The 15,853-nt window shown below is 38.7% G+C and overlaps 1 protein-coding gene across 1 annotated transcript in view; it reads left to right on the forward strand.

The window, feature by feature from the left end:
- Window positions 1–10,917, forward strand: part of LOC136883181 (membrane cofactor protein) — a 341,137-nt gene extending 330,220 nt beyond the window's left edge. The window contains exon 10 of the mRNA XM_067155363.2: window positions 9,977–10,917. Coding sequence (XP_067011464.1) covers window positions 9,977–10,092 — 116 coding nt within the window. The 3' untranslated portion in view covers window positions 10,093–10,917. The remainder of the gene's footprint in view (window positions 1–9,976) is intronic.
- Window positions 10,918–15,853: the final 4,936 nt, after the last annotated feature.

The following is a 15,853-nucleotide window of genomic DNA, read 5'->3' on the forward strand; positions in this document are numbered from 1 at the left end:
AGACGACCTGGAGAAAATGCAGAGAAGTTAATCATGCAAGGGAAGGTTGAGGGCAGTAGACCACGGGGAAGGACTGCAACCAGGTGGATGGGACATGTGAAGACCGTCACCAGTTTATCTTTCCAATTTGTCCTGAGGAAAACTGAGGATCGTCCAGGATGGCGATGCTATAGCAGAGATGTGACTAGGAAAAGAAAATAATTGTGCATTGTACTTGTCTTTTCATTTCTAATGACTAGATTGCATGCCAAAAGGTTGGATTAAATTCCAAACCTCTCCTCAGTGCCCGTATGGAGTACGGACACGTGACACTGTTGATGATGATTCGTCCGTCCGATGGGGACGTAAAGCCTTGAACAGACCCCTTGCTGCTATTCGACAGGAGTAGGATATGTGCCGGTACTGGGTTTCACCATCTCTCTTCCTACTATCATATATCACGTCATTCATTTCATCTCATCTCATTAACTTCTCTAATGAGGTTGACGTCAGGAAGGGCATCCGGTCATAAAAACTGGCTACGAAGATTCATGTCACTTCATGCCCGATCCTGTAGAAGAACGGGACAAGGGATGGATATACAGTGTATTTGTCTCTTAATTTAGGTTCTTAAACAGATACAGAGAGAGAGACACACTCACCTATATTTCGCTTAGAAGCCTGGGTAATGGGAACAACTCTGTTTTTGCGCAAAGAATTACTTCTATAAAATAAAATACTTGTGCTTTGGTAAGAACAGACTGACTTGAGCTTGTAAGAAGTGTTCGTTTTAAATTCATGCTTGTGTAGAGAAGGTGCTTGTTTTAATCACATTTAATTTGTTTGACGAAGTTTTTTCTAAGAATGATTGGTCATAGCGACCACAAGTAACGAAAATATTCAATAAATGAAATGTCATAGGTGGGAATCTAGTGCAGTATAAATTTACTATACATTTCCGTGTTACTGCGCCCCGAATTCGGGTAATTATTGTAAGGGGGTGGGGGTATGATTAACATCAACACAGGCATGTGAAATGAGGAATAACTATTAATTCAAAAATTCCTATATAATAAAAAAACAGAACAATAATTGAGCTTGTTTCTCAAATACATGTTTCAACGAGTCGTACAGTATGTACGGAGTTTTCAATAATATTCACAGGTAGAGAGAAAAATAGAACTTAATTCATAAATGTAGTAAATATTTTGAAGGAGTGTTTAATGTACGAAGCTATAAAAAATAGAAGTTGCTTCATAAATACATTTTCTTAATAAATCTCCTATTACCGTACTGTACTGTATATTATGCATTTCATGATACGAAATGTGAAAAGCTCTACCTCCACATGTACCGCCTGAACATTGGGAAATGTATTTCTCTGAAGGAATGCCCACTTTCTAATCTCATTTCTTGATATAAAACCATCTAACGCCTTCTCCAGATTTAACGCCTTCGCAACCTCCGAAGACTACCAAACTCCACGTTTCAAGAGCACTTAACATCCAGGAGGAGATTTTTTGTGGGGGGACAAAATGACACTGTCTCTCCTAAGATCATTTTTGGGGGAGGGGGTAAGAAAACGCCCCCCCCCCCCAAGTCTGCACCACTGGATGAGGGCACACCGAGGAAACTCCGCAATAGGATGAATCTTTTCTGTAAAAATGAAGTGATTTTGATGCGTAAATTCGCTTAGTGTAGTTCAGGACTGTGTGAGTCGTACTTGGTGTCCTGTACGGCTTCTCAGAGCACGTCGGTCTGATATCTGTCACTCTGCATAGCAGGCATGGTGGTTAATATTTTGTCCATCTCATTAACACTGTTCGACATATAAAATATTATATATTGAAAATGTATATGTTTATTAACATAAACTTAGTCAAGTCAGTATTTGCGGCTCGGCCAGCCAGTATTTCAGCATTTTTGCAATTCGAAGGTCTTATCTTATTTTCATGAAATAAAAAAAGGAAGATGATTTGCGTTCGACACAGTGGTTTATTTTTTCCTTCAGGCTTTATAAGTACAGGCCTTGCATGTAATGGGAGCCATCCTCAGTTGAAATGACTGCAGCGACGACTGAAAGTCATTTCACTGAGGACGTCCAACTCTCCACCTCCTTCACCGAAATATATCCTCACATACTACTTATTTGTTACCGTGCACTCCGCTAGGCCAGGCTTACACAAAGCATGTTGCTTGATGCTATATTTAACCTGCGTGCATGTGGATGATTGGCATGGATTATTTAACACACATCGTTTTATTTAATGTTTCTGACTTGCGTAATTCGTATTTTCTTGCTGTAATGCATCAGTTTCATTTGTTTTTATTTCTTTTTATTTTATATAGATATTAATTTATGTAGATTTAATGTATGGGCATTTACTTAAATTGTGATCATATTGTAGTAGCATACCACTAGGGAACTTGTCGACGAAGTCGATCCATTTTAGTGCTTTTTTTCGGATAAGGAACTGTGTAACCTTGTATAATGTATGGTCCAAGAAACCGCCACTGCCGTAGCTTGGGGTTAGCGTAACAGCTTGGCAGGCCGGTTGCTCAGGTCCGATTCCCGACACTCTTGTTGAATGTTGTGACGGGGTGCTATTACCAGGAATTTTCTGGCCCATGGAAGTGTCAAGGCAGTGTGAAGGTGTTACAGAGCATTGATCAAGTACTGAAGTAAAAATAAAAATAAAAGGACTATAATATTACGTTTCGGAACTTTTCGCTAGGTACTTGAGAGTATTTCAGAGCTAGAGGTGTTTCAACTGTTGAATTGTCGTTTATACATGCAATATCGGCGAAGAAAATATTTATATTAAATCTGGTTAAGAAAGACGTTGGTGTGAGGATTAGTCTTATTGATCCAGACCTATTGAAAAGAGGAGCTGTGATAGAGTAAATACAGGCGACGTTGAAAGAATAGTAATGGTACAGTACTTTGTAGACAAAACATGAAGGTCATAGTAAAGGAAGTGGGAGAGCCCTATCTTGACAGTGTTAATTTGACAGAAAAGATCTCCCAATATCGCAGGAACTATTAAGGTTAAAGTTTTCAAATATTTACCACTGATAATTACAACCATCCCCTAAGTACTGGACTAGAATGAAGTGGATTGAATGAGAAGCTGTACATTTTTTTAATGTTCATATGTTAGCAAAAAAGTCATTAAAATTACTGTAAATTAGAAACCAATCAAGCGAAATGCTTTTTTTCTAGTCCAGTAGCTGAATTAAGGCATAACATAACTCGCTGAAAAAAATATCTCTTTAGCTTGTATAACTCATGAGATAAAGGGTCAGACATATGAAAAAAGTCAGTTTTGAGAAACTGAGTTCAAAGTAGGACACTGTTCACTCACACATTTACCAATGTGAGCACCTACAAACAGCCTGGTTCATAGTCAGCATTATCTGAGTGTTTGTTATGACAGTGCCAGCAACTTCTTCACACATAATTCAGAAACAGATTAGTGGAAACCACAACCTTGTAGATCAAACGGTTACAGAAATAGGTAACTTCAAACAGAAGCATGCCCGAAGTTATAAAATTTCTCACTTGAACAATAAGTTTCAAAAAAAATATTTAAAAAAATAATTACGGGTATCATAATAAATTATACACCATTTCATTCAGAAGAGTAAAAATAATTTTATGAGACATTTGGAAAAGGTCATTTAAAAAATTGGTTTTCTACTCCCCTTAATTCATGTCTTCCCTTACTCATTACAGCTGGTTAATGCCGCTAGCCCTGCGAACAATACAAGAAACATAAACTAGCATTATCGGAAATACAGAGTGTAGGAATAAGGCACGGCCAAACTTTCAGCACACATATAAGAAGAGGAAGAAGAAGAAGGTATGTTATATACACATGGGCCGGGAAATGCTTTATTTCCATGTTAGAACTCGTTTTCTACAACTCTACAAAGTACATGAGAAACACACAGGAACATAACGTACGAGCGTATCGCATGTGAAACTCTTCTTTACACGAAATGTTCAAAATACCCTCCGTCAACAATGAATTGCTGGCAGTATTGACGTGATGTTTCAAGCACTTAAGGCGACACTCCGCAGATAAAAAGATATTTTTACCTAATGCATAGATTTTCACGAAAATTTATGGGAATGCCACCTACATAAAACTACAGATATCACGAACATTTATTTCATATGCAATTAATTGTTTTTTCAAAATATTTTTTGAAATTTGTAATTCCATTTTTTCATGATATGTATTTAACATGTTAATGTAAATTCGTAATTAGGTTGGTAATACTTCTTTTAAAAGCACTATGTATCGATTTTTCTGTACACAAAATTTATGTAATTTTGACGTTCTAAAGTTTTGGACTTAAAAATCCCCGCTACTTGAAAAATTCTGCAATAAAAAATTCCATACGCAGGTTTTTCTTAATGTAGCTGCGATACATATTCCATACAAATTTTGTTACATTTGGCAGAATATTATTGGAGACAATGGGATTTAAATGTAAAATTGCAATTGGCAAACAAAGCATTCTTAAAGTGAAAAAATGTTTGAATTCAGCGGAACAATTTCGTGACAAGAAAATCCTTTCAATTTCAGACTTAAACAAAATTTCACCAAAATGACCAAAAATATCGATTTTATCTCCGGAGTGTCCCCTTAAAGGAGCACGCATAACAATCTTCTAATACAACTCTACATCGGTATTACGGCTGAAGGGATGGTAACTATAACTTTTCTGCGATTGTACAAAACGAACCCTTCTAAACACAAGAAAGAATATACTAATGTGATCATGAAAATGTGGTAAATTCCAGCTTTACAAAAAAGTGGAGTTGTACCGCTATTAAAAACTCCTTCATATGTTAGGTTGGTTTGCTTGCTCCACTCCAACCATGTTGCGCTGGTGAACATAAACACGGCTCATCTGAAGGAGGGATTTCGATGCATTAACTTTCACGAAACAAAGATCTCGCGAGCGATAACTCGTGGAGTGGCTGCATTTCCACGTTACTATGACTTGCGGCTGCTATGACAGTTTCTAATTTGCTGAAGGACGTTTTCTCAGCAGGTTGTTAATTACTATAACAGTAGTATCTGCAGGAATTTACATCTCCTCTGTGATGAATGGTAGAGGATGTGCAAAACGCTTCTCTTAGGTGTGAGAATTACACATAACACATAACAGAGGTCAAGGTTTTAGCTTCTTAAATATACATCTTACTCTGTTTTCCAGACTTCCACTGCTGTATGCAATCTGATGTTATCGTATATTATCAAGGATGGATCTTATTTGCCGCAGGAATGTGACACAGAGTGAAGTTCCTCTACTCAAGGACTTTGCTTTAGTTGTAGGAAGATAGGCTCGTAGGCTGTGTACACGTCGTACAACACCCCCTGTGCCTACCCATAGGGATTCGCTTCTTGTTAGATATGTACTAGCTGTTGTGCCTGTCCTTGACTAACGTCACCCAGCGAAGACAACAGAAAAGTGAGAGGACAGTTTTATGAGCGTTGGAAATTGTAGGCCTTAATCAGCGATGCGGCCTGAAACTTTTTCACCGGGTTAAGTCAGTGCATGACATCCCAGATTACCCCGGCGTTTAAAATTAGTGGCTTACGTTACAACAAACGCCTGTTAATTTGGTACAAGGGAGTCATGTTTACAATTTACAAAGCCTGTTACATTCTTGTAGGGTAAGGGTTTCTTACCATCTGGTAGGGGTAGCTCAGCTGAACTCACTGGGCGAGCTAGTCCCTGCGCTAAATTCTGCTTTATTATAAGTTGCATTAAAGGGAACAGCGTCTGCTACATGTTTGAAATCTGGTCGGAAGTATGAAATACGGCGGCACGTAAATTTATGAAAGAATATGTTTGGAGGGAGCTCGTTTTGGCATTCACAACATAACGAGGAACACATTTTAATAATCACTAATCGTCCTTATCCATATTCCATTAATCTCAGCATTAAGAAAGTTCTGACTATAGTCCGCGCAACTTTTAGCGATATTTCTTTGTACGGCGTGAGGAGTAAGGAGGGAGCACTCCCGGTTCCGGTAATACTGCCAACTGAATGGAAAAGACATCTGAAATGAATCGGTAATATGATCGATCGATATGAATTTTCCAAACCTTTATTATCTTACGCCAACAACTGTGTCATACATACATTATATAACATTATATAACATTTCTCGATGCGAATCTTGTTCACGTAAAGTGTATGCCAGATGTCGCACAGCGATGCACAAGCGATTCATAGTTTGTGTCTCAAAGGTTACCAATACGAATCTCGAAGATACCCGAGGTCGACCTATTCAACACTAGGGTGTCCATGTATCGCTAAAAGGTGCGCGTACGGTACTTATTTTATGTTCCCAAATTTTCACTCGTCCCAATTCCAGTTACTTTACAGCTGATTATTTCCACTTCATTCTGTCTTTTGCTGTCCTTGACCACTGAACACCAGCCACTTCCCAGAATTCTTGACATCATCTCTGTGTAGTAGACGTCCTCTGTTTCTTTTTCCTATCCTAGCATTCCATTTTGTTGTGGTGTAAGCCCATCAATCTTGATGCATCCTGGCCATGTATCCACACCAAATCCGTGTAAGATGTATACATCTTCCATACCATTTCTTCTTCACGATATTTTAAGATGGAAAATAAATCCATATTTTAATACACACATTAGAACATAGAGGGAAGTGTAAATCTAGTTTGAAAACATTATTTTGCTTACACTTTCTTTACTGCCTTTGAACCTGGTTCTAGCTATCTTTCAAAGAGAAACTACCTTTCACTTTGCGAAAGTCAAAATAATGATCGTAAATATGTTCTCGCTCATGGCAATCAATTATGGCTGCTAATTTCAGATGTAGATAGATAGATAGATATTAGGGGCATGTAGAATACACCCGCGGTATCCCCTGCCTGTCGTAAGAGGCGACTACAAGGGGCGACCAAGGGATGATTGAATTAGAACCATGAAACTACTCTTAATTCGTACCATCATGCGGGGAACACCATGGGTTGCATGTACTTGCAAGTAGTATCACTAAATTGGTACGAAATAGGTTTGTGATTAGTTGCAGTAAAAAACCTGGCCTGGTGGATTCCAGTACCCGTGCGTTGTACCCATGTGAGCAACACCGCGGGTCTGGCCGTAGCCTGTGAGTTGTACCGCTATATGAGCGGCACCGTGGATCAGCGTTGCCTGTGATTGGTACCCACTATGTGAGGAACCCCACGGGAATACCGGCGCCCGTGACTAGTACACCTAGGTGAGGAACCTCACCGGTTTGCGTTGGCTATGAGTGGCGCCATTGTGTGAGCAACACCATAGATCTGCGTTCCCTGTACGAATTGCAATACTTGTGAGTAGTACCATCTTGTGTGGACCACCGTGAGTCTTCGCTACTTTTGATCAGTACCCCAAAATGACAAATACCATGGTTCTACTTTACTCGCGACATGTACCATTCTGTGGGGCCTTAGACGTGAATTTAGCACCCCTTCAGACATCAAGCATCATTGTGCTTAATAAATGGTCCCTTGGTCAGTAATAATCTAATTAACTACCTTCTTTTTGAGTCTGATCCACTGTTTTTGTTTGTTTGTTTTTGTTTTTTGTAGGGTTCATGTCCATCCATTCATTCTTCATGACATTTTTTATTTTATTTCGGTCAGTGGATGAATTTGAATTTTTTGTTATTTCATTTCGTACCATTAGGGGCCGATGACCTCGATGTTAGGCCCCTTTAAACAAGCATCATCATCATCATCAAATAACATACAATAAAATATTACAATATAAATAAATAAATAAAAACTGATTGCAAGAAATTACTATGCTACTATGCTATTTTACTGTACATAAAATATTTTTGGAAAGGTATGGTGTTTCGGAAAGTAATAAGGTCATCACGGTATTTATTCCATACGTAAATCACAGATCGATACGGTGAAACAATAGACATAGAGGTTATAATCGTGACTTATCAGAATGGAAAACAAAAACGTAGAGTGTAGATGGTGCTACTTGATGGTGGCTCAGCCAGAGTCATGTGAATAATATATAGGTATTCTCAACAATCTCTTTTTATAATACACAATATAAATGAACATGTTGCTTACCGGGGAAGTTGGCCGTGCGGTTAGGGCCGCGCAGCTGTGAGCTTGCATCCGGGAGATAGTAGATTCGAACCCTACTGTCGGGAGCCCTGAAGATGGTTTTCCGTGCTTTCCCATTTTCACACCAGGCAAATGCTGGGGCTGTACCCTAATTAAGGCCACGGCCGCTTTCTTTCCATTCTATCCCATCGTCGCCATAAAACCTATTTATGCCTGCGTGACGTAAAGTAAAAAAGAAAGAAAAAAGACAAATTTCCTTCCTAATTACGATAATATAATACCTACGAAGAAATTAAAATATAATGAATAATAATACTATAGGTAACCCTAGTATTATTTACACATAATAATAATAATAATAATAATAATAATTATAATAATGATAAACCTATTATTATTTACGATTTAATGTGTAATTCCGGAAATATCTCACACCGACGAAATTTTCAGTTTTCGTGTTATGACTGTGGGCGAAAAACATTACAAAATGGGGATCGAGATAAGGATAACTATACAAGGGACCACAGCTGAGTACTACTACTGCTCTAGGTGTATCGATGATTAATGTAATAATAATAATAATAATAATAATAATAATAATAATAATAATAATAATAATATAAGAATAAGAAGTGTCGTCTCATGGAGATATTTTGAGCACCCTCTTTTAAATTCCGTAACGCAAAAATTCAGACGACTCCCAGCTAAAACACACATTTATGTCAAAACACTCCATAGTGTCTCTTTGGATCTGCGATCACACTTCCCACTAGAACATATTCTTAATTGGTGTTCGTTGTAGTACGGTGGTTTTGCAGCCATGTCTTCGCATATTTCTCAGGCTGAAGTCGGTCAGCTGGTGCGGAATTTGAATTAATGAATGAATGACGAATGAACATTAGGCTTGGAGATGTTAGTAAACAACAGTTATGAACTTAAAAATCACTGACGATGTTATTCACTGCTCATATTCTCCAGTTGAGCATGGCAATATGGAAATAACTTTTGCAAAGGTAACATATTATCTGGGCTGTCTTCGATTCCAGCGTTGTCTGCTCAGAGAGGAGAGTTTTTTGGAAATATCTCGGAAACGGTTGATTTCAGGGTCCTAAAAAATTTTCGGGCCCCCTTGTCTTGCCGAGTGTCTGGCAGCCTGGGGCGTAAAATTAGCTGTGTCCAGTCGTCATACGACAACTTCGATATTCTGCCTAATTTTATTTTATTTTGTGCCCCCTTACAATATGCAGTTCAGATTATATTTTACAGTATCGCTACCTCTACGGCATGTCCGAGTGTCTCATGCGCTTTGGTGTAAAGTTTGGTACTGATCAGTGGAGTCGTATAGGTTTGTATAACGAACAAACAGACGTACTTTTGATTTTATGGATATAGACAGGTACTGAATTGATGGCATTATTTGCTCAAATTGTCTCTACGAGTCACGGTACTTGCTCGCGAATCGCCTTGTGTGCCTGTTGCGGATGAATGGAACAGTATTGGCGCATTATCCCGACATCATTTCTACTCAATTAGGCAGTAATCACAACTTTGATGTAGTAAGTTAGATCTTTCGAATCATCGAATGTTACATGCTAGTTCTCCATAATTTTGTTTGGCTAGTTTAACGTTAAGAATAGTAGTGGTATATGATAGGAGACAGTTTGTCAATACTAAGCTGCTTTGTTGGAGAAATGATTGCAAATGTGTGTAGACTGCTTTTCGTGGTGTAGTAATGCATGAAGTGGAAATATAAAAGAAATTATTGCATGTTGAAATTGATTTCAAGACATTGAACCAAAACTGCACGTGTTTGCATGTGTTCTTACTGTGCACTTCCAATGTTTAACGGCGTGGTGTTCTTGTGCTAGGCGTTCCGCTCTTGGAGGAGAACGAGTTGGAGGACGGCGCTCTACCTGCGCTGGGACTGGACGCTCCCGACTGCGGCTCGTTCAAGTACCGGCGCACATCCCCGGACCTGGCCTGATGCCGCCTCCACCGCCCTATTAATATCCTCCTTCCTTGACAAGAGTCTCGCTCGCACGCGTTCAACATTGGTTGACAATACAGACTTTGACAATGCTTCCGTAAAATAATATTGACAAGCGTACGGTAAGTTCTCACACATGATCAGGACTCGACGTCACTAACTTCGGTTAGTAATAAGTTATTTATGAATTTATTTATTTATTTATTTATTTATTTATTTATTTATTTGCTTATTTATTTATTTATTTATTTATTTATTTATTTATTTATTTATTTATTTATTTATTTATTTAGTTTGTTTATTTATTCTTACATTATAAGGTAGCCTTCAATTCGTTGTCCTTATTAACCTAAACAGTGGGATTATTCGTAGCAGTGAATTAAGATAAATTAACCCTTTGTGATAGTACAGGTTGACCCGAAAGTCCGTTAACATTTGACGAGGCAATACTTCACGGAATATTGAAGGTAGAGAGATAATAATTGACACACATGATTGGATGACTCGGGTTTTTATTGACCCCAAATTAAAGTAAATAAAGCTTCACTAACAGTGCCTTTTCTGGTAACGTTAACATGACTCCCTATCTCACGACAGCTTTCTTTATACCATACACGCCTCTCATGTGGCATCACTGACGTGTTGCTGTCCAGCGCCATCTGTTTGTCATTTTGTGTACTTTATTTTGGTTTCAATAAAACCCCATGTCATGCCAATCATTTGTGTCAGTTATTATCTCTCTACCTCCAATATTCCGTGAAGTATTGCCTCGTCAAATGTTAACGAACATTCGGGTTACCCTGTATTTCGACGTGAAATGTCATTTACGTAGGGTCGGGGGGGGGGGGGGGGTGTCTTCCGGCGAAAACTCGATGCGACTGTTTTCGTGAAACACAAGTGATTATCACTCAGAAAGTGTTTAGTATACGGGAAATGGTTTATATTTTACTTTAAAATAGAAAGATAAAGGCACAAGTCGGTAGCTGACGTAATGTGCATGACGTCATCACAAGATGACCGCTCTGTTAGGATATTTTTTTGTGGTTGAAACTCAGTTATCGTGCTGTAAGTATATGGTGTGTAGAGACGGGGTGAGATGTAATTTGACTCATCTCGACGAAACCCGTTAGAAAACACCAGAAAATGTTTAATTTTACTATAAATAACAAATAAGGTTTCTTGACTGAAAAAATACTCATTTCGGGCATACTATTAAATAATGTCCATATATATGCGAGATAAAGTCTATAGAAAGAGGTACACAGGAAGAAATTAAATAACAAATCGAATAAGACCAAAAGTACAGAGAAGACTACAGTATTATGAGAGCGTCGCAAACTTTAGCCTGAAATACTACACTCTTGTAGAAACAAAGAAAAAAAACAGTAGTTCGTGTGGGTTGTGCAAATGAAAATTTGATTGCACAAACAGAACGGCCAGGCTGAGTGGCTCAGACGGTTGAGGCGCTGGCCTTCTGACCCCGACTTGGCAGGTTCGATCCTGGCTCAGTCCGGTGGTATTTGAAGGTGCTCAAATACGTCAGCCTCGTGTCGGTAGATTTACTGGCACGTGAAAGAACTCCTGCGGGACTAAATTCCGGCACCTCGGCGTCTCCGAAAATCGTAAAAGTAGTTAGTGTGACGTAAAGCAAATAACATTATTATTCAAACAGAAGAATGTGAACATTTCAACTTGTTCATTATTTCTAATGTCAATACACGTAAGTAACCTAACAGCCTGCCGCGGCATTTTTCTAATATCACATGTAGAAAATCTTTCATTTTATCAACTTTTTTTGCTTTTATTTCATCCTGTAGTAGTCATATATATTGTCCTTTAAAATTCTGTATTTTTACGTTGAGCATGCCGTTAACCTACAAAGGTTAATTTAGAATTAAGTGATTTGTTCCCATAGTGAATATGCACCGCGTAGGAAAAAAAAATTAGTTCAATTATTAGTCTGCACATTTTTTGTTTGTATTTCTTTTCAGTGAGGCATTATTCAAAACAAATCCCAGGATGTACTCCAAAATGTTGTATTTCCCTTCTTCCATCTGCGAGCATCACAATCTTTTGTGTTTAATTTAAGGTTGGAGGAGAGGCTTCGCATTCAAACCTCATTTTCCGTTTTGGTGAGATTTCTTTTGCAAATTTCTCCAGATTTCTGTTCGTACACCAGTACCAGATGGTCCATCTAACGTGGACATTCTCGGTATTTCCTCAACGGTCCAAGATATCAAAACGAGGTGTTCGCTAAATGATATTATGTAAGGGGAAATGGAACCTAATGTGATTTTCTTAAATGGAAAGACACATTTTTCAACAGTATTACAAAGTTCTCGAAAAGAGGGATTCAGCGACATAGAATTTGTAATGAAATGTTTTGCAAAAATGCCCGGGTGATTTATAAATGTGATAAAAGTTCATTGCGCTTGAGGCATGGGGCACGTGACGTTTATTTGTACACAACACTCACAGAGCATCTTCGTGCTGTGTCGGATTCGTAGCTGCAGGCTCAACGAACTTTCACATTTACACATCTGAGCGTTTTTGCGATACATTTCATTGCAAATGCTGTATCAGCGAATTCCTCTTGTAAATAACTTTCATATTCATTTGAAAAGTAGGCATGTTTCCATTCAATAAAATTATATTTTATTCAATTTCTCGTTACCAACAATTTTCGAACGGTCAAGTTTTGTTGTGGAATAATTCTTCTAGTTTATTTTCAGACTCCTTTATTGTTGAATAGTGTGATATTATGTAATTTTGTAAAGTACTGCAGCGACCAATGCAAATTTCTCAATATAATTATTATGAATAAAAGTTCGTTTTCCTCAAACCCCTCCGTAAATTGTCACTTCGGTTAGGCGTACTCGAATACTGATAGTGAACACTGATCATGTGTGACTGTGTATGCCAGATATTCACATTTTAAATTAAATTTGAGTAGACATGGAGGTTAGTTTAACGGTTACTAGTTTTGAGTGGACTTGTTCATATTGTTGTATAGGAATCATTCTTAGGCGCAGAAAATTGTGTAAAGAAATTGCTTTGATTTGGATTTTCACGAAAGGGGGGGAATACGTGATACCGCAAATATTTTGCGTGCAGTCGTTCGACGTAAATTCTCAGAAATTCTCTCAATTCTGTCCTAAATGCACAAAGTTTCCATTTCCTTTGTTTGCTTAGCCGTAAATAGATCATCATCGTGTGGCCTCGAATACTCTGCATAGGCATTTTAATTCGACGTTATGTAGGTCAGTATCCAGGTTTTGTTTTACTCCACCAGATGGCAGAGTAAATCGGATCTCTGTTAGGTGATCTGTGGCTGAGTTTTAATTAATTTTGTCGGGAAAACGCCAGATGTGCCACCTGAGATCATTTACATGTCGACATCTTACGATATGTAGTGTCATATTTATAAAAAAAATTTTCACCGTTGAAATCCAGCTGTCTATGCCTGCCGTGGAGATCCGCAGGCCGACTCTCTGATCTACAGAGCGAGATGGCCATTAAAAAAAATCGTTTCTAACGTCTAGTATTAGCAACATGGCTGCAGACACTCACTAGATCAGGGCCTCTCAGGATCCATGCGCCTGGTGCATGCACTGTGCACGGTGCAAAAGACGACTTCGCTTCGTTTACCAGAGTGCAGACCCCTACTCCTCGATTTGTAGCAATAGCGCTGTTTCTTTCTCCACGCCTGTCACGCTCGCTCCCCCTGTCTCCCTCTTCCTCGCTAGCTCCGTAGCGCTCCAAATCCGAGCCGAGTTGAGCTGAGCTTAGCCGAGTAGCCCAGGGACGAAGCGTTGGTCCGAGCCGAGCCGAGCGGGACCGATGCACTGTGCACAGGAACTCTGCGCCGCTGTTTGCACGCGTGAGATTTTGGGCCTTTTAGAGGCCCTGCACTAGATGATTTGGACTGTTTGTAGTATCGTAGTTCTGCGAGTAGTAAATTGTGCTTGCTGTTTTTCACACGAAACTCTTCGATCATATCCAGAATTTATGTTTGAATTTCGTTTTCCTGTGATAAATATGACTGTTGACTTACAGCCACTTTTAAAACCTTGCATTCTGCATTTTCAGAAGTTTGTCTTTTTCTGTTCGGATTTAGTGAAGTGCGGCTTATCGGGGTCCGGATTAACGGAATTTTTGCGTGCATCTTAATCACTTGCGAATTAATCTCACGTAAAAATATCGGGTGTGTATCCAAGGTGATGAAGATATTACCAGGATAAGGTCTTGTAGAATTATCCATTTAAACAGGTTCACTTAAAATAAAATTAAAGAACCAGATATAGTCAATTGTTTAGGAAGCATTGTTGGTCAGATTCAACGAAACTACATGACTGCCAAATCCTTAAACCTGCCCGATAATCCCAGCGAGACTTCTTTGTCAAATGTGTTATTTATTCTGTACAAAGGTGCCAAGTATGTCTCGATTCTGAAATACATGTTTATGCTCTCGTATGTCCTTTCTTTTTTAATTTGTATATATTTTTTCTTGTTTGTAGACGATGCCATGTAATGAGATAAAGAGAAAAAGAGATTCTGTCAAATTTGTAATACAAGAATGGTCTTACAGTATAGGAGTGCCAGATTGATCGTGTAATGTCGACACATATGTGTTGGTTAGTTTTTGCTTTGCCTGAAGGTAGACTTCATTGGTTAAATGAAGGAAAATCATGAGTTATACATGCTGATTTTGAAGGATAATACTAAATTTGATCGTAGACTAAAATGTTTTTGTTTCTTCTTCGTTTATTGGAACACATACAGTATCAAAATTCTAGTCAGTGCGAACATCGCGTATCCAGTGAGATGGCAAAATTTACTTCTTGTATTTCTAGAACATTCCTTGACATTCTCAATTTCTGATTTGCCCCTTTTTTGTGAAATAGTAAATTTTGAGCGCTCTTTATGATGGACTACTCTATTTCAATATCGACATTTGTTAATGGAAGATAATTCGGCCAGCCCTTTTTCAATAAACAGAAGTTAAAGACAATTTGATCTTTTTTTTGTACATTCTCCAATATTTCATTTTGTTAATTTCTTTGTGGGCACTATTCTCATAATAACAAAAAATATTGCATGCGCGCACGAGGGATATACAGTACTTTCATTGGTAGTTACGATAGATAACCTATAAGAAAACCCATGGCGCAACATCCCCGAAGGGCCATGGCCTACCAAGCGACTACTGCTCAGCCCGAAGGCCTGCAGATGACGAGGTGTCGTGTGGTCAGCACAACGACCTCTCGGCCGTTGTTCTTGGCTTTCTAGATTGGGACCGCCATCTCAACGTCAGATAGCTCCTCAATTGTAATCATATAGGCAGAGTGGACCTCGGATCAGCCCTCAGATGCGGGTAAAATTCCCTGACCTGGCCGGGAATCGAACCCGGGGTCTCCGGGTAAGAGGCAGCCACGCTGCCCCTACACCGCGTGGCCGGCAGATAACCTATAGGGTATGTCAAAATCTAACACTAAAATTTCTAGGGATGATAGAAGATACAAACACTGATATTTTTATTAAATAACCATAGATCGGAAATCAACAGCTGAAGTGCGTTTTGAGTGGTTGAGAATAAAATTATGAGTTATCAATTTAATAGGGGTGGGTAACGCCAAACTTGTCCGCTAGGCAGCGTAATGGCAATAGGTGGTATACGCTTCCTATTTCTCATTTGTCTCGCTGTTATTTAGCTGGAGTATTCAGAATTTGAGGTTTTCAAATCAAAACTTTTATTTTC

The sequence above is a fragment of the Anabrus simplex genome, chromosome 11 (assembly GCF_040414725.1).
Source record: "Anabrus simplex isolate iqAnaSimp1 chromosome 11, ASM4041472v1, whole genome shotgun sequence".
Classification (NCBI taxonomy): domain Eukaryota; kingdom Metazoa; phylum Arthropoda; class Insecta; order Orthoptera; family Tettigoniidae; genus Anabrus; species Anabrus simplex.